The sequence below is a fragment of the Cyanistes caeruleus genome, chromosome 26 (assembly GCF_971803275.1).
Source record: "Cyanistes caeruleus chromosome 26, bCyaCae1.hap1.1, whole genome shotgun sequence".
NCBI classification, from domain to species: domain Eukaryota; kingdom Metazoa; phylum Chordata; class Aves; order Passeriformes; family Paridae; genus Cyanistes; species Cyanistes caeruleus.
Genome location: NC_141726.1, coordinates 2,353,021 through 2,370,236, shown reverse-complemented (window position 1 = coordinate 2,370,236; position 17,216 = coordinate 2,353,021). Strand labels below are relative to the sequence as shown.

Below are 17,216 nucleotides of genomic sequence, written 5' to 3'. Positions count from 1 at the left end.
TGCCAAGAAGAAAGCAGATTTCCAGGCTTTATTAGCAACATGGGCCCATACCACTCAGCAGTATGCAGAAGGCGTTATTGCAGAATGGAAAGACGTGTGAGCCTGTTGCTGGCACAACTACTACCTGATCCACAGATCAGAGTTATCCATCACTCCCTGCATTCTAACCTCATGGGCAGAAATCAGTTTTAGGTAGGATTCTCCTAAGAAAGAGATTAGCTTTGGCAAAGGGCTGTTTCCTTTAGCTAAATTTATGTCTAGCCACAGATTTCTGTAGTCAGAGGGATCTATATGGTAGCACTGTGAAGTGGAATAATGACCCCGTCTGATAATTGAACTGAGCACAGAAATACAGAGCAACATGCAGAGATTACAGGAGATCTCAATTGCACAGGATTTCCAGTTAAATGAGATTCAAGCAGTAATAAAGGCATCAATGTTAAAAATGTGCAGTGACATTGTAGCACAGCAGGAAAATGTATCATATCTCCCGGATAAAACAGGATTCATGCTTAGCGTCCAATGGGGAGAATTAAATTAGGCTTCATGCAACGAGAGCACGATATCCGGCCTAAAGGATACAGCAAAATGCCAACAGTCGGGTTTTGAACCCCACACTGACTTCCAGGAAACGCTTTAGCTCTGAATCTTCTCACACTTCTGCACTCTGCCAAGCGGGGAACGCCACCGAGCACCGGCAGCGGCGGAGCCAGCGGAGGAGGCACCGGGAGAGCGCGGCCCGCCCGGCGGAGCCGACCCGGCCACTCGGGACGGGCAGCGGCACCGGAGCGGCGGCGAGCAGAGCCCGGCAGCGGCTCCGCGCCCGCCGCCCGCCCCGGAGCGGCCCCGGAGCGCCGCGGGAGCAGCGGAAGCCGCGACGGAGCTGCCCCTCCGCCTCCCGGCCCCGGCCGAGCCGCGGGGCTCCGGGCGGCCGCTCAGCCCTGCCCCGGCCGAGCCTCCCCGGACGGGCTCCGGCCGGGCAGCGCGGCCCCCCCGCCCACCCCGGCGGGTCCCCGCGCTCACCTCGGCGGGACATCGCCGCAGCTCGGCGCCACGGCCACCCCGGCCCCGGGCCGGCCCCAGCGCCCGCCCCGGCCCGCCCCGGCCCGCCCCCGGGAGCCGCACCCGCGCCCGGCCGGCCTCGGGCCCGCGGAGCCGCCGCCGCCTGCGGCACGGAGCAGCCGCCTCTGCCCCCCGGAACGCGGACGGTCGCTGCCGAGCTGCCTGCGGTGGGGAATCGCGACCCGCCACAGCGCCGAGCGAGCTCGGGCAGGAGACGCCAAGGCGGGACAGACGCAGCGCCGGAGCCGAAGGCACCGCCACATCCGCACCGTGGAGCTCCTACCTGGGCTGCACCTGCCGACCTCCTGCAGGAACGTGCGCGTGTGGGAGCCGAAGGGCAGCTGCACTGTCAGTCGATCGCCTGCTGAGCTGATCTGGACGGTCACGTCCGAGCCTGAGGACATCGGGAGAAAGAGCTAAGAAAGAGCTCCTGTGGGTTGTGCTGACAAGCCGTCACAAACTGAGCGTTTCTCCGCTCTACAGAGGCGGGTGTACACATGCACGCAGCCTTTGGCGACATCTCCCCATGCCTTCTTGCCATGTTTCTTTCCAAAATTTTACATGAGAATGCCGCTTAAGATATAAAAATCATCTTTTATAAAAAAAAAAATTATTCTGGTTAGGGACAATAATTAATCTTCCAGTAGCAGTTTAAAAACATACAGAAAATTAGTTCCCTCGCTTGAGTGGGGCTGGCGATGCTCATTAGCAGCAGCTAACAATGGACAGCAGCATGACAACTTCCCCAGGAGCCGCAGGGCACAACCCCTCCCCAGCCAGCTCCCCCGGGACAAAGAACCCCCCAGTCCTGCCCCACTGCGTGCAGCTGGCCCAGGGCCCAGAGCATCTCTAATGCAAGCACCGAAGCAACCTCAGAACTCACCAATGACGTGAAGGTCACTGTCGAGCACAACTGCAAAGGTAAGACAAAGTTCAGCTGAAAGTTAAGCAATGCATTTGCAGATCACACTGATATTTTGAGATTAGTGAGCTCGGCAACCTCTCCATCCTCCAAACATTCCCTGCAGGAACAGAGGCAGGCAGAACAAAGCTGCTGGGCAGGGGCAGTGGCTGGGGCCTGGTGGGACATGGGTACTTTGCTCCTCACATGGCCCCGCCAGAGATGCCATGTGATGCACAAGTTTCACCAAGAATAACAAACAGTTGAAAAAATGTGAAGGCAGAATAGATTGCAAATTTCAGGAAGCAGAAGAGCAGAATATGGACTCCAAACCCCTTCATCCCGTTCTTTGGAACTGGCCACTGAGCCACCACAGTGTGTCAGTACCTTCTTCCACTGCAAACCCATCTGTGATGGGGATGACTCTCTCCAGCCAGACGTCCTCCGCTGTGATGGCCATCCGCCGGTGAGTGTACACATAGATCCTGCAAGCACAGAGCAGACACGAAGGCAGCTCCTCAGTTCTGGCACACAGACCCCATCCCAGCCAGCAGCACCTCGTGCAAATCCCAAAGTAACTCCTCAAGCGAGTGCCCACCCACGTGCTCGCCCCATCACCTAAAGAACGCGTTGGCAGCACTGCCAGAGCAGAGCAGCTCACGGGCCTGGGGCTGCTCACGGACCACCCGTAACACCACGGCCCTACGGCACCCCGGGGGAAAGCCCTTGCCGTGGGAGGGGGTTCCCGGGTGGCTGTGGAGGCCCGTGGGGCACCCGCAGAGTTCTCTCGGGCTCTCCCCGCCCGCCCCGAGGCGCGGTCCGGTACCCACGCGTGCTGCCCGCGGCTCTCCACCAGGCCCAGCAGCCGGCTCTCCACAGTGTCCCCCGACGGCAGGAGGCCCTGCACCGCCTGCAGCCGCCGTCAAGGAGCGCCACAAGGAGGGGACAGGGGACAGGATCAGTGTGGGGATCGGCGGGAGGGAGCAGCGGGAACAAACCGCAGGGGACGGGGACATCCCGCAGCCGGGAGTGACGGGGACAGCCCGGAGCTGGGAATGACGGGGACACCCGGAGCTGGGAATGACGGGGACAGCCCGGAGCTGGGAGTGACGGGGACATCCCGGAGCTGGGAGCCACGGGGACAGCCCGGAGCCGGGAGCCACGGGGACAGCCCGGAGCCGGGAATGACGGGGACATCCCGGAGCTGGGAGTGACGGGGACAGCCCGGAGCTGGGAGTGACGGGGACAGCCCGGAGCCGGGAATGACGGGGACAGCCCGGAGCCGGGAGCCACGGGGACAGCCCGGAGCTGGGAGCCACGGGGACAGCCCGGAGCTGGGAGCCACGGGGACAGCCCGGAGCTGGGAATGACGGGGACAGCCCGGAGCTGGGAATGACGGGGACACCCGGAGCTGGGAGCCACGGGGACAGCCCGGAGCTGGGAGCCACGGGGACAGCCCGGAGCTGGGAGTGACGGGGACAGCCCGGAGCTGGGAGCCACGGGGACAGCCCGGAGCTGGGAATGACGGGGACAGCCCGGAGCTGGGAATGACGGGGACACCCGGAGCTGGGAGCCACGGGGACAGCCCGGAGCTGGGAGCCACGGGGACAGCTCGGAGCCGGGAGCCACGGGGACAGCCCGGAGCCGGGAGTGACGGGGACAGCCCGGAGCCGGGAGCCACGGGGACAGCCCGGAGCTGGGAATGACGGGGACAGCCCGGAGCTGGGAATGACGGGGACAGCCCGGAGCTGGGAGCCACGGGGACAGCCCGGAGCTGGGAATGACGGGGACAGCCCGGAGCCGGGAGCCACGGGGACAGCCCGGAGCTGGGAACGCGGCGGCACAGCGACACCGATCAAAGGATACGATCCGGCAGGTCGCCCCCGCCGCTAGGCTCTCCTGGATGGCGACAGACTGGTCCATCTCCGCCCCGCTGCCCGGGACCCGGAGCTCTCCCGGGAGCTCTCAGCGCGGCTCCCCCCACCGGGGCCGCTCCGTTATGGCCCCGCTCCGGGAGCCGCCGGAAATAACGGGGCTGCTCCGGGAAGCGGCGGTGGGAGCGCTGCGGCTCGGCACGGCCCAGCCGATGATGCACGCAGGGATGAGAAGGACGGGGGAGGCACGGCCCGGCCCGGCCCTGCCAGAGCCCCGCGCCCCCGGCTGGCCCCTCCCGGAAGGAAGGGGAGACTGAGAGGGGGAACCTCTCGGGTCGGCAGATGTGGGAAAGGATCATTTCCATGGAAAATCGCGAGATGCTCTTATTTTCAGCAGCGCCTTGAATTATTTCTTGGTTGAATTTCAAGATGACCCAACGCAGGAGCCGGGCTATTCTTCAAATAAATTAATGCGAAGTGTGGGACTGAATGCTGTAAAATATCACCAGAGCCTTCTGCACTGTAGAGACGGGGTTTGGGCTAAATCAGCTACTTGCACAGATATACGAGATGTAGGTCGAAAGACAGGGAAAACTCGAGTGTCCCCTCGGTCAGGGACAGCTCTGAAACACTTCCCAGTTCCTCTCTGCTCACCAACAAGGTGCACAGGGCAAGGGAACAGTCTGAAAACGCTACTCTAAGCACCAAACCTTACAAGAATTGTGCTGCTGAGCTGTGTTCTTGAGACAGAAGAACCCTTGACATGAATACACTGACACTGGCCTGAGACGAAGTAAACACACCCCCCAAAGGCTGAGCTGCGGTTTGGCTGTAGCAGAACAGGCACTGCAGCGTGGCAAGGGCCGGCTGGGGTAGAATGATGTGTTTTTCATGCAGCCCCACATCCACCCCGTCAGGGCTGGCAGTGCTCCATGAGGCCCAGCTCCACCTTCTTGCTGGGAAAGTACTCGAGGATCCAAGGGCTCAAATCTACCCAGCCCAGCTCTCTCGTCCTCCCACAGGTCACACTGTGTTCAGCCACACTCAAAGCACCAGCACCAAAGGGGGCTGACACAAAGGTTTTAATATTTTGTGGTCTTTTCTCTAAGGAGCCGATGGCAGCAGAGGACAGTGGAGGCAGGGAACAGCTCCGGGCATGTGTGAGTGGCAGTGCATGGACTGCAGGTAATTGTGCCTGGCCAGCTCCATGCTCTGTGTGCTCACCTCTGGACTCTGCCTGTAGCAGCAGAGAACCACAGATGTGAAACAGAATCATCTGAAATGTGACATGCTTTTGGATTAATCCCACTTCCCTGCCTAAGACTGGGAGATGAAACATAAAGTTACTATGTTAGTACACAGGCAAGAAACATTTCACTGCCAGAGCACTTTGGAACTAACAGGTCAGAGGGGGTGCAGGGAGACGGTGCCACAAGCAGGTCATTGATTAGAGCAGCCCCTGTGCCTCAGTCAATGCAGAATTTTCTGGGTTTTAAGGAGCCCTAATACCCTCTTGTTCCAACTCCTGAGGTCCCCCATTCCAGCAGCCCAGAGGCCAAGAGTGCACCACTCCCAGGATCCACAAATAGCTTGTAGGTCTCTCAGATCTACAGGGTTTGGGCAGAGTACAGTAAAATCCCTTGATGTAGATTTCTAAGTGCACAGATTAAATGTGTTTCCTCTGGGAAACAGGGGAATCTTGTTTTCAAGTACTTAAAATTTATTGACATGCCAGGACTCACCCATCCTGGGATGGTGTGGGATTCAGAGTGCAGCTTAAGGGGGCTTTAGGATCAACAGCAGGGTCCTGTGTAGGGCAAGCAGAGTGACCCCCAAGGGTGGGCAGCTGCCCATGAGCAGATGCAAAGGGCCCCAGACGTGCTGTTGGAGGGACAGAGACAGCACAGAGGGCATTTGCTAGCAACCTTGGCTGAAGTCAGAGAGCGGCGGGATCCTACTGATGCTACAGGAGAGGCTGTGAAGCCACCTGATCATCTAACCCCAGAGGGAAGTGGAGACCCAGTAATTCAGGAGAAGGACCACCCCACATGCCATGATCTCCAGGATCGGGGCCAGTGTCACCTGCCCAGCACTATTGACGTGAACTTTGCCATCCAGTCTCAGACAGCTGGCTTTTGGGGTGGCTGGGCAGCACTCCAGGTAGCAGGCAGCCTTCATCCCACCAGCACAGACTGGTTTGGCAGCCTTGCAGGCTTTGCTACATCCTGCCATGTAATTCAAGCCCATCTTCTTCATCTGGAAGGAGAGAGACATTAGCCTGAGGGTCATGCCGAGCCTTTAGTATTGGCATTACAGGAACACAATGCTCTGCAGCCCCAGGCCATACCTCACAGAAGTCCTGCCCCAAAATGCACCTAGTGAAGGTCTTCTTGTCTTTGAAACACTCGTCCCCATGACAGGAAAATGCTGCACACACTTTGCCCTGTGAGAGAAAGGACCGGGGAGACACCATCTGTCCATCAGACTCATTGGACAAAAACTGCATTTCAGACAGCCCTTCAGTCCCGAGGGCTCCTCTCCACCCCCCTCTGCTCTGCTGGCATTTGTGCTCTCAGGCTTTTTAGATCCAGAGATAAAGGAGTATTCTGAAACTGCAAGAAACTACTGAAAGACCAGCAGAGCAAGCAAGTTTCAAGCCTCTTTTTCCTTCCTCTTAAGAGGGCTCTGCAAAGACAAGCACCTTCCCCTCCACTAGACTCAGGAAAGGGCTGCAGAGCCTGGTGGGTCCTGCACCCTCCGTGCAGCTGCAGGAAGGCTCATCCCATGGTCAGGTGGAACTGTGTGAGCTGATGCAAGCACTGCTCTGGGGAACAGGCCTGAGGAACAGGGATAAGGCCCACTGGATGGGGCTCAGTATGGATTTCCAGTGCTCCTTCAGGACTTGTTGCCCTTCTAGAGTCAGCTTTTTACCCCATAAGGGAAGTGGAGGAGGGACTTTTCCCTGTCCCGTGCTCAGGTGGGAGCTCATCCATCCCAGAACCCACGGATGCTCCTGCAGTACCTACGTTCTGGGGGGGAGGCCGGGGGGTGGTGGTGGTGGTGGTGGTTGTCAGTGGCACAGTGCTGGTGGTGGTGGGTGGCAGGTCACCTGCAGACACACGAGGAGCCCTGTGAGGCTGGCCACAGCCCACACGGGATCCTCCACAGCCACACAGGGCCAGATTCACCAGCACTGCTCACACAGCAGTCAGAGCTGCCACCCTGCCCCTCGCCCAGCTCCAAGGACAGAGCAGCAGAGGTGCAGCCACAGCCCCTCCACGATTCTCCCCACCCATCTCCCATCTCTACCGCAGAACGAAGCTGGGCGATACCATAGGCGCTGGCGTTGAGCTGCAGGCAGAGAGGGCCAGCACAGCACTCCAGGGCACACTGCTGCCTGCTCACACTGCTGTTGGTGCTGCACGGCTCCACGCTGCACCCACCGCTGCACCTGGCTGTGTAGTTTGTGCTGGAGAAACGATAAAGCTGCAACGGGCAAAGGATAAAAGGAGTGTGAAGAGGTGCTGTCATAAAGGAGCAAAAATAACTGAGGGACTGTCAGATTGGAAAGGGAGATGGACACAGACTTGTTAGAGCACTGTGGGTTCCTGAGAAAAAGAGAAGGCTTCCCCTGTTGGAGCCCCCTTGCATCTCCATACCTCGCAGTAGGTCTCATTATGGCAGGTGGTTGTTCTGTTGGTATGGGCTGCGTCCTGGTAACACCTCTCTCCGGAGCACTGGAAGCTCTGGCACGTTTGCTGCAGAGACACCAGGGTGTCACCTTGCAGCAAAGCCTCCTAGCTGACCCAACCACAGCCTCATCTGGCCACCCACTGTGCTCCCTTCCACCACAGGAGATGTTCCCATGGCATTCTTGGATCTTGTGAGTGGCCGGCTGGGCAAGTCACACTGTCCCTAGGGCTGCCACAGCCCAGCAATGACCCTCTTTCCATTCCTTGCCTTACCATTGTCTCTTCTGCTCCCTTCACAGAGGTGTTGGTGGCCACCAGAGAGGCATTGTTGGTGACCATCACCTCTGAGGTGTTCTTGGTGGCTGCCGAGGCTTCCTTGGTAGATGCCACCACCACCAAGCCATTCTTGGTGGCTGCTGAGGCATTCTTGGTGGTCATGGCCATCACCGGGGTGTTCTTGGTAGCTGCCAATGCATTCTTGGTGGCCTTGACTAACACTGAGGTGTTATTGGTGGCCACTGAGATGTTCTTAGTGGCCATGGCCATCACTGAGGTGTTCTTGGTGGCCGCTGAGGTGTTCTTGGTGGCCATGGCTATCACCGAGGTGTTCTTGGTGACCGCCACCACTGCAGCATTCTGCGTGACCACTGAAGTGTTCTTGGTGGTCACAGCCACCAATGAGGCTTTCTTGGTGGTCACCACCCCTACCAAGGTGTTCTTGGTGGCTGCTGAGGTGTTCTTGGTGGCCGTCACCGTGGTACTGGCAGCTGTGTTGTGCACTGAAAAACAAAAAGCTCCTGCTTGGTGAAGAAAACACCAAGGAAAAACTTGCTCAGTGAGCTCTGTGTCCCTTCCTGAGCCATGGCACAGTCCAGAGGGACCTGTGGGAAGCATCTGTCACACTGTGGCTGGGAGGTGAAATGGCAGTCAGTGACAGGATGTGTCCAACAGGGTCCACTTGCAGCCACCATTTGGGCACCCAGATCAGGGCAGAGCCAACAGCCCAGCACAGCAGCGGCCTCTCCCTCCCACTTCCAGCCATATTGCCTGGGAAAAACAGGTTTTTATGGGGGCCACACCATGAGGAAAGGTTCCTCACGTGTTCTGCAGCTCTGTCCTACAGAGCACAGCCTGGAGAGGACAGACACAAAGTTCCCGGTGCACCACACTGCCTTTGCCCCTCTCCCCACAGGCCTCCAGATTTCCCTTTTGGATACAGAACTCACCTGCTGTGGCAAGAGAGTCCTGAAGACAGAGTTGAAGAGCCAAGATGCAGAGCAGCAAGCCTGGAATGGAGTGGGAATGGCTGAGAGCACCACACCTGCTGTCTGCTTTACCCACAGCCCAGAGAGCCTCCAGCAGCACAGGCATCTCATCCTTGAAACAGGTAAGCAGGGACACTCCTCCACCTTCCCAAAGCCCCCGGTGACCAGCAGCCACCCCTCACCCCAGGGAGGCCTCTGGCACAGCCCCCAACAGCTGGAGCAGAGATGGATGTAGGATGGGGTCAGACAGACAGACAGACAGACAGACAGACAGACAGACACTGCTCTCTGTGCTGCACCAGAGCCCCGTTACCTCGAGTTGGGGGGACGAGCCACCAGTGTCCAGCCATCCTCATCCACCAGCAGCTGCAGCCAGACCTGGCAGAAGGAGGGACTGTCAGAGCTGCTCCCCCAAGGGTGGACACCCCTGTGCAGCTCTGTGCTCTACTCCAGTGCTCAGCCCCAGGACAACCTGTCAGCCCCTCCTGAGAGACTCCCCAAATGCACCGAGGCTGCTGCGGCTGCTGATGGGGAGCAGGAGCCCTGGGGAGCTGTGTGTGCTGTTGGTGTGGCAACAACCCTCCCTGGAGCCCAGAGACAGCACAGCCCTGCCACGAGCAGGAGCCAGGGTGACACAGTGAAAAGTGCCACCATGCTGCTGCTGCTGCTGCAAATGAAGATGTGATCTGGCTCTCCATCCTCTATTTGCATTCCAAATGTTTACCTGTTTTACTAAGGAAATGGTGGAGATGTGACTCCAAACAGGCTCCAAAGCCAAATTCTCCAAGGAGAATGGTAATGCTCCCCTCCTGTTTTATGATTTAGGCTGAGTCACCATTCCCCCAGGACCTGGAGGGGCTGAAGCTCATTCAGAGACCTCCAAGGCTGTTCCCTCAGTGACTGTAAAGACGGAGCCAGCTGGCACCTCACCCTGCCAACCAGCCCAGCCAGCACCCAGAACAGCTCTGGACATCCTTACTGAGCCCAGTGCCAGTCCAGCCCCAGGGCAGGCAAGGAACCAACATCTGCCTGACATGGCCTCATCCCAGAACAACCTTCCCCCCCAGGCAGGGTAAGAGCCCACAGCACTGACTCACCTGTCTGCCTATCCCTGAAGCCCCAGCGCTCCTGCAGTCACTGCCAGCACTGCGGGAGTGACTGCAGGAGCTCCTCTGAGCAGCTGCTGTGGCACCTGCCCCACAGCCCAGCCCCACCCCTGCCAGCCAAGCCCCGGGGAAGCGTCACAAGCGGCTCCACAGCAGCAGAGACACAAACGGTCCTGAGCAGCAATGGAGAAAGGGCATGTGAGGATGGACACATCACACAAACCACCAGTGCACTCAGGGGACTGGGGGGCACAACTGCCACTGCCATGTGTGATGTGAGTGGCCTCTGCACAACGGACCTGCAATTCTTGAGGTATCATGAATCCATGGGGTAGGTACAGACCTCTGAGCTGTCCAGGTGCCAAGGGTGCTCCTGGTGCCACACCAGGCACCTCTAAACACAGCAAGTGTTCCCATTTCCATCCTCCTGCACCTCAGAAGGATCTGCACATGAACCACCTACCAGGTCATTCAAGCCAACAGCAGTGCCACAGAAATCACCCCAGAGCTGAACCTGGAGCTCATTTGGTAATTCCCTGAAAAAAACAATGGCCAAAACTCCCTAGGGAGACAGACCCAAGGTAAAAACAGTTCTGTAAGTCAGGTGAGCTCATTTTGTGAAGAAAACCACAAGTTCACACCCAGATCTAGAAACAAGACCAGTACCTGTCAGTGTCCATGTGCTTCAGAGGATAAAAAACCCTCACCATAAACATTTCCAGCAGAGTGGAAATGAGAGAAGGAATGGTTTCTGACAGCTGTGTGAAAAGTATTTTAAACACACTGTAATCAAAACTCTTACACCATACAAAAGAAGACAAGGCTCTTGGCACTTCCTAAATTACAATGACTTTATTTTTCAAGGTATTTTTTAATATAAAACAATGTCACAAGTCTAAGGGGCTTACTAGAAAGTGACTCTATAAAGTATTCTTGAAATCTATATCCATGCACATACAAAATCCAGACAATGAAGAAGTCAGAGCTGCTGCCAGATCCACTCTCTGCAATTGTGAGATCCTTCATCTGGGGACAGCTACAGCAGCCCTTGGCGCTTCAGGTCTTCATAAGTCTTTTTATTCACCACGTTCCCACTGGAATCCTCATATTCCTCCTGGAACAGAACCAACAGTTTAGAAACAACACTCAAATGTTAGCTCCAAGAGCAGCCACTGAACATGAGCACCCAGCCAGAACCTCTGCCAGGAAGGCAGGCAGTGGATCTGCCAGCAGGTCCTGGGAGATTTTACTTCCCACTCTTGCCCTGCACACTGCTGAAAAATGGCTTTGGAACAGAAGTTTAGGAAAAGGCACCAGTGTAAGTGAGGACACTGCTCACACCCAGGAGCAAGGGGTTCCCATCGACACAGGAGTGGAGACACTGAATGCCTCTTACTGCTCACCTCTGTATCAGGCTGCCACCTCTCTGAAGCCTTCTGCTGTTTCAGCTTTGCCCACACTGCAAACACAAAGCCAAACAGGATCTATGCCACTTTCCTCGAGATACTGTCTTTTAATCCAGTAAAATATACACATGAGCTTTTTTCCCCCTCTCCATTAAAACAGGGTCACTTTAGCAGTCCAGGAATGGATCTAACATCCATTACAAAGTTATCATTTCATTGTGTGGTTACTGAAAGGCACTGAACTGCAGCAAACAAGTCTTTATATGGATTGTTCAGGATGGGACACGAGACCAAGGTCCAAAGCCACTCCTTCAGAAAAGGTGGTGCTCTTTCACATGCTCCCTGTTGTGCCATCACTACTTACACGAGACTGCATCCTCAATCTGTGTGACATTGGCAAAGTGTGCTGTGTTGGGAATGCCCAGGCACCGCATTCCGTGGGCATGTCTCCACTCCTGGGGGAGAGATGAGATCAGTGTGAGAGGGAACACCGCATCCTCCACAAGGAGCACAAAAGACAAGTGACATCTGAACAGGGTACAAAATACACAGGCCTCTACAAAAACATTATTTTCTTGTCCTGCAGACAGTAACACCAGCAGCCATCAACAGCCACACTGCACCCATCAGACCTGAGCATGGGAATGGGTGTTCAAATGGGCAGGGATGGTACAGCATGAGCAACAGAGATCTCTGTATGCTAAAACGATCTCTGGGTCCTGCTGCATGGCCCTGCAGCACAAGCTCAGGCCCACATGGCAGAGGTGCTGAATGAATGCAGTAGGGCTGTTCCTGCAGTGAATGCCACTTACTGCAAAGTGCCGCTGGAACGCCTTGGGCCCTCGGTAGGTGTAGTTACCACAAATCTCACAGTTGTAGTTGATGTTCAAACCATGGAGTTTATACAACCAGTAAGGGATGGGCTGCAGGCAAGGAGACATGAAATTAGGCTGTGTGGCAAAGAAACTCAAAGAGAGAAGCAGCATGGAGTCAGTGACCTCTCCCACTTCTCGAGGCCTGATAGTCTGGGTTACCTTCCCATCCCAACCAAGAGGCAGATTTTTGGGGTTATAAATGATTTCATTTTCTTCATCTTCACTCTCGCTCTCACTGATCTGCTCTTCCTCCTCCTCCTCTCTCTCCTCCCCTGTCCGTGCCTGCTTACGCTGCACATTCTCGTGGGTGAGGTGTCTTTGTTCCTGGAGTGAGAGAAAGGAAGGGATTGTCCACACACCATGACAGCAAAAATGTCAAGGCAAACTCTTGTAGCAAAAAATTTCCTCAGTGTAGAGGGAGAAAACAGAAGACCAGTGTGAAGCAGAGAACTCCCACCTTACTCAGCCATATAATTTCAGTTTTTAGTACCCTGACATTTCCTCCTTGCAAAGAATGAAACCTTGTATCACCTACTACCACTTTCAATAAGCAGCAGCCATCCTCCTGAAAACAATCCCCCAAAACTGAAGGCAAGGGGCAAGGCAGATCAAGTAAAGGTTTGCAATACTGTGTGACTTTTGCACAAAACAATGTGGTGCAGCACACTTATGTGATGCTGTTTATAAAAGCACTACATAAAGATGAGTACAACATTCCAGTCACTGTTTGACAGCTCTGAAATAAAAAGCTTAAAAACAAAATTCTTACCCCAAGAACTTCCACGTACTCATATATCTGAGCTTCCAGGAATGCAAGATCTTTATTTCTCTCAGTGTCTCTGAAACAGAGGAGGAATCTTCATTAAAAAATGCACATGCCCAGCTCTGATACCTTCTGTTTGGTTCAGCACTTTTTGGTCCAACATGAAACGCTTCTAATACTCCAGGATCTCTGTCCTAGCTACACAAGAGTGGTGACTATAGAATACTCCTCATCCAAGAGGACAGAACATTGCCAGCCTCAGAATGGCCTCTAAGAACTCACCTTTTGCTTCCTTTTGTCTTTGGATTCTTAGCAAACAAGGAAGGATCAAGAGCTTCCAGGGATTTGCCTTTAGTGCTAAAAAGCCTCTGAGCACGTTCCTCCAGAGTCCTGCAGAGGCAGGGAAGGGATTAGTCTTGACTGCAGTTTTACTATTCCTGAGAACTATGTGAATTCATGCAATAAAATTCTAAATGTAGCTTTTAAGAAACCATGAGATTCCTTTTATCTTTGTCCCCACTCCTCAAGTCAAAGTCTGCTGTACCAGAGACTCCCATACAGGACCAGTTTACAGCAGCAGATCTCACTGCTTGGCTCTTAATGTTTTATCTTTCAAACATCATTAAGGTGATTCTAGTACAACAGAGATAACCACACAAGTATCCCAGAAAGAAATGTGATACAGGAACACCTCAGAAACTGAAAGGAACTCTACAAAGACTGCACCTTACCCGCCACACTTCAGCCCCAGAGCCAGCAAAGCTGATTTTAACCTGTCCAGCCCCAGGGAGGCCAATTCCTGTTCAATTAAACAAATCACTGTAAGAGACAAGCTGTTCAACACATACAATGTGGATAAAGTCCACTTTAGCTTATTAATGAAAAAAAAACTCTGATGAACAGTATTCAAGAAAGGACTGTCAACACTGTACCCCTCCTCCTGGGAAAATGAGGAATGTGACAAATCTAACCAGGTCTTCCAAGTTACATCCCCCAATGGGAGAAATGAAATTATCAGCACCATCAAAGTTTTTCCCAGAAAGCACAGAGCCAGGGACAAAACCAGAGCACTAAAATTACACAAAAGCCCCAAATGACTGAACTTCCACCTGCTCAAAATGTGGCAGTAAGTGCAGAGCACTGGGAACATACCTCCCAGGAGGAGAAGGCCGAGAGGTCCAGGTGGGCACCAGCATGGGTGAGGGCACTGCTGGTCTCTTTCTGCCAAAAAAAAAACCACATGCAAGAGCTGCATGACATACTACAACACTTCTGGCCACAGAATATTTTAACTTCAAGAAAAACAGTTCATTTCACAGAGAAAAATCCTCTTACTAAACTGAAAACAGTGCAATAGTAAAGATACAAAATAAGCCAACCTGAAACAATGCTCGTTTTAAATCAGTTATGCTGGGTTTTAAATTCAGGTCAGTGTCACCCTGCACCGTGGTGACACAGAGCTGCAGCCCTCACTGCCATGGTCACCCCCAGGTGACCCACACAACCCCCTCACAAACACAGGAGCATCACCCAGGCTCAGGCTGCTCACCGGCCAGCCCGGGAATGTGCCGTTCTCCCACTTCTTCTCAAACTCCGTCTGAATTTTCCCAAAAAGTTCATTCTGGTCCAGTAACGGTTTCACTCGATCCGTGTAATCCTGCAGGTACTCAAGGAGCATTTCAAGATACCTGGCAGGGGAATCATAAGCACAGGTAATTCATTATCACTCTCTAACCACATCCTTGGACAGTCACTTCCCTCCCATGCTGCACAGGGACGTGACCACGGTCAGGTGAGTTTTCCACACAGGATTTTCTTCACACGGTAGTTCCAAGGCTACATTAATGCTCATCCTCTGAGCTGAATCTCTGCTGCATTGCAAGTTTGCTTGGGGCTCAGACACATGACTGAGCTCAGGGAGCCAATTTATGTGAGATAAGTTTGGCTGTTAATTATAATCTCTGCAGCTGAAGACTTCAGAAGCAAATTCCTTCTCACCAAATGCCATAAAGAGAGCAGGCAGGCAGACAGGCTCACCTCTTATATTCAGCGTTTTTTCTCTCCTTGGGAATATCAAAGAGTTGGTCAAATGTGGATAAGTAAGTGATATAATCCAATTTCTAAGAACAGAAAGTTTGAGTCAGAGTTCATACACAGCCAAATTGACATCCAGTTCCCAGAAAAGAGAAGCCCCAGCCTGTGCAGGGCCTGGAGATCCCTGGGCCCACACACTGCAGCCATTCACCTCTGATGATTTCAGGTTAATGTATTTGAGGTAACAATCATGCAAATCCAAGTATCGTCCGTACCCTTCCTCATCTGTGAACTCCACCAGATCTGTAGGAAAAATCATGAAAAGTTTTATTATGAGCTTAATATTCCCTACTTATTATATAACTGGTTTTGAACTGGAAAAGAATTAGCCTTTTCCTAGAAGCCTCATTTATACTTAAGGAAGGTGCTGTGATGCTCTGACACTCCTTGAGCAGCCCCAACTGCTGCTCTGTGCAAGCACCAGAACATTCCTCAGGAATGCATCCTCACTGGCAAACATTCCAAGGACTGCAGTTCAGGAGCATTTAGATGACAGGAGAATTTTCAGAATTCATTTAGTAAAAGGGAGGTCAGGCCCTGAAACATTAAAACCAGATCAAACAACCTATTAAATAATGCCAAAGCTGGAGCAAACTACAAACTTACTCTGAGCTTCTTCACTCGGGTTGTCTCTGGCCTTCAGCAGCTCCTCAAACTCCACTGACATAGGAACACAGATCTATGGGCAGATAAAAGCCACACAGTGATTTACTTCTGCTCCTGTCACAGAATAATTAATACAAAATGACACAAGGTGGCAAATAATGAAACTGCAAACAGAAAAGAGATTCAGAGCTTTGTCACCTTCCACAAAGGCAAAAGCGTGGTTTTAGCCAACACAAGAAAGGTGAGACCCCAGCTCAGCTGAACATCCCTGTTGTAGCAGGGAACAGGGTGAGTGTCTGCACTGCTCCCTCACATGCTGCCTGACCCTCAGCAGCTGTGCTGCGTGTCCTCAGTACTTGTATTTAATGCAATAAAACCGGGGAAACAAAAGCTCTGTTTCCTTTAGGGATGGGACCCAACTGAGCACACCTCACCTGTTCCTATGGAAGTACTCACCTCATTTGGGTGCTTCCGGTGAAATTCCTTAATTTGCTTCAGTCTGTTGTAAAACTCCGCAAATTCATTTGGCCCGGAAATGGCACTTAGTTCTTCCTTACGTAGGCTACGAGTTCATGGGCAGCAACAGAGAGAAGGGAAGGGAAGGGAAGGGAAGGGAAGGGAAGGGAAGGGAAGGGAAGGGAAGGGAAGGGAAGGGAAGGGAAGGGAAGGGAAGGGAAGGGAAGGGAGAACAAGTGTGACACTGACACAACCTTAGTCCCGGTCTATGCTGCAGTGTCTGACTGCAAACCTCCGAGTCACAGGGGACCTCCCAGCCCACCAGGCTCGGAGCCACATCCTCCGCACATCCAGACAAACCCCCAGAGCAGCCAGAGCCTCCCCACGACATAACATAACACAACATAACAAAACGTGTCCATCCAACACGGCCGCTTCCCGGGTGCACTCGGCTCCTGCCCTGCATTTAGTCACAGCATCTCGATTCGCGTGTTATTCTTTAGATATTTACATTCAAACCTCGGGGCACGCTCAGGCCATACGAGGGCCCCGGGCACACTCACCCGTCCTTGTCGTCGTACAGGTCGCGCAGGTTGCCGCTCACCTCCATGTACCTCTGCGGAACAAAGGAGAGGCCCGAGCGCCGCAGAGCCCGTTACCGGGACGGGCCCCGCTCGCTCCGGGCAGCCCGGCCCGGCCCCAGCCCGCTCCCTCCCCGGCCCCGGAGCACTCACGTCCTGCATGGCCCGGGTGCGATGGTCCGAGTTGATCTGGTCGCGGAGCTGCGGGGAGAGCCGAGGCAGTGAGCGCGGGCCCGGGACGCGGCCTCCCGCACTCCCCAAGGCCCCGGGCGTACCGTGGACTTCTTGGTGAGCATCTCCTTCACCATCACGTCCATGAGCCGCTCCCGCTCCTCATGGTACCGCCGCTGCTGCTCCAGGATCGTCTCCATCCCGCGCACGACTCCCACTACCGCCGGAAGACCCGGCAAGGCCCGGCCGTGTGTGCGGGAAGGTTCCGGTTCCGGGGCGCTGCGCGGCGCTCCGGGGCGGCCGGCAGGAGGCGGCTGCGGCCCGGCCGTGCCCCTCAGCGGCTGCGGCCCGGCCGTGCCCCTCA

General features: G+C 54.5%; 3 protein-coding genes and 1 long non-coding RNA gene across 5 annotated transcripts in view; 1 reads left to right on the top strand and 3 right to left on the bottom strand.

The window, feature by feature from the left end:
- INPP5B (inositol polyphosphate-5-phosphatase B) overlaps positions 1-4,792 on the bottom strand; it is a 15,679-nt gene extending 10,887 nt beyond the window's left edge. The window contains exons 1-5 of one of the 2 annotated variants that reach the window (XM_086863489.1): positions 3,830-4,792; positions 2,794-2,873; positions 2,351-2,448; positions 1,946-1,975; positions 1,346-1,456 (exon numbers count right to left, since the gene is read on the bottom strand). In XM_086863489.1, the coding sequence (XP_086719615.1) occupies positions 1,346-1,456; positions 1,946-1,975; positions 2,351-2,448; positions 2,794-2,873; positions 3,830-3,886 (376 nt within the window). In that variant the 5' untranslated portion in view covers positions 3,887-4,792. Of the gene's footprint in view, positions 1-1,023; positions 1,098-1,345; positions 1,457-1,945; positions 1,976-2,350; positions 2,449-2,793; positions 2,874-3,829 lie in introns of those variants that run through there. The other variant, XM_086863490.1, reaches the window with a different exon arrangement.
- On the top strand, positions 1,125-13,434 carry LOC147649258 (uncharacterized). The gene is made up of 3 exons (XR_015279362.1): positions 1,125-1,983; positions 8,722-8,916; positions 9,620-13,434. It is a non-coding gene; the product is annotated as an uncharacterized LOC147649258 (long non-coding RNA).
- LOC111939011 (uncharacterized) lies at positions 5,740-9,583 on the bottom strand. The gene is made up of 8 exons (XM_086863496.1): positions 9,108-9,583; positions 8,756-8,815; positions 7,803-8,308; positions 7,497-7,595; positions 7,170-7,323; positions 6,864-6,946; positions 6,185-6,280; positions 5,740-6,093 (listed from the first exon to the last, which is right to left on the bottom strand). Exons 1-8 carry the CDS (start codon positions 9,490-9,492, stop codon positions 5,833-5,835), a joined length of 1,644 nt encoding a protein of 547 aa, XP_086719622.1. The 5' UTR covers positions 9,493-9,583; the 3' UTR covers positions 5,740-5,832.
- SF3A3 (splicing factor 3a subunit 3) lies at positions 10,734-17,216 on the bottom strand. The gene is made up of 17 exons (XM_086863493.1): positions 16,957-17,216; positions 16,835-16,882; positions 16,664-16,716; positions 16,101-16,206; positions 15,645-15,717; positions 15,190-15,281; positions 14,982-15,064; positions 14,494-14,632; positions 14,097-14,165; positions 13,676-13,743; positions 13,227-13,334; positions 12,951-13,020; positions 12,341-12,505; positions 12,119-12,229; positions 11,671-11,761; positions 11,304-11,359; positions 10,734-11,014 (listed from the first exon to the last, which is right to left on the bottom strand). Exons 1-17 carry the CDS (start codon positions 17,050-17,052, stop codon positions 10,937-10,939), a joined length of 1,506 nt encoding a protein of 501 aa, XP_086719619.1. The 5' UTR covers positions 17,053-17,216; the 3' UTR covers positions 10,734-10,936.

Bases quoted from the DNA above. Each gene is read 5' to 3' on its own strand.
- LOC111939011 (XM_086863496.1), bottom strand. From the start codon at position 9,492: ATGGAGAGCCAGATCACATCTTCATTTGCAGCAGCAGCAGCAGCATGG. The intron at 7,596-7,802 runs GTAAGGCAAGGA...GTGTCTCTGCAG, and splicing joins AGGGAGCAGAAGAGACAATG to CAAACGTGCCAGAGCTTCCA. The intron at 6,947-7,169 runs GTATCGCCCAGC...GTGTGTCTGCAG, and splicing joins GCTCAACGCCAGCGCCTATG to GTGACCTGCCACCCACCACC.
- SF3A3 (XM_086863493.1), bottom strand. From the start codon at position 17,052: ATGGAGACGATCCTGGAGCAGCAGCGGCGGTACCATGAGGAGCGGGAG. The intron at 16,717-16,834 runs GTGAGTGCTCCG...TTTGTTCCGCAG, and splicing joins GCACCCGGGCCATGCAGGAC to AGGTACATGGAGGTGAGCGG. The intron at 12,230-12,340 runs GTAACCCAGACT...CCTTGCCTGCAG, and splicing joins CTCTTGGTTGGGATGGGAAG to CCCATCCCTTACTGGTTGTA.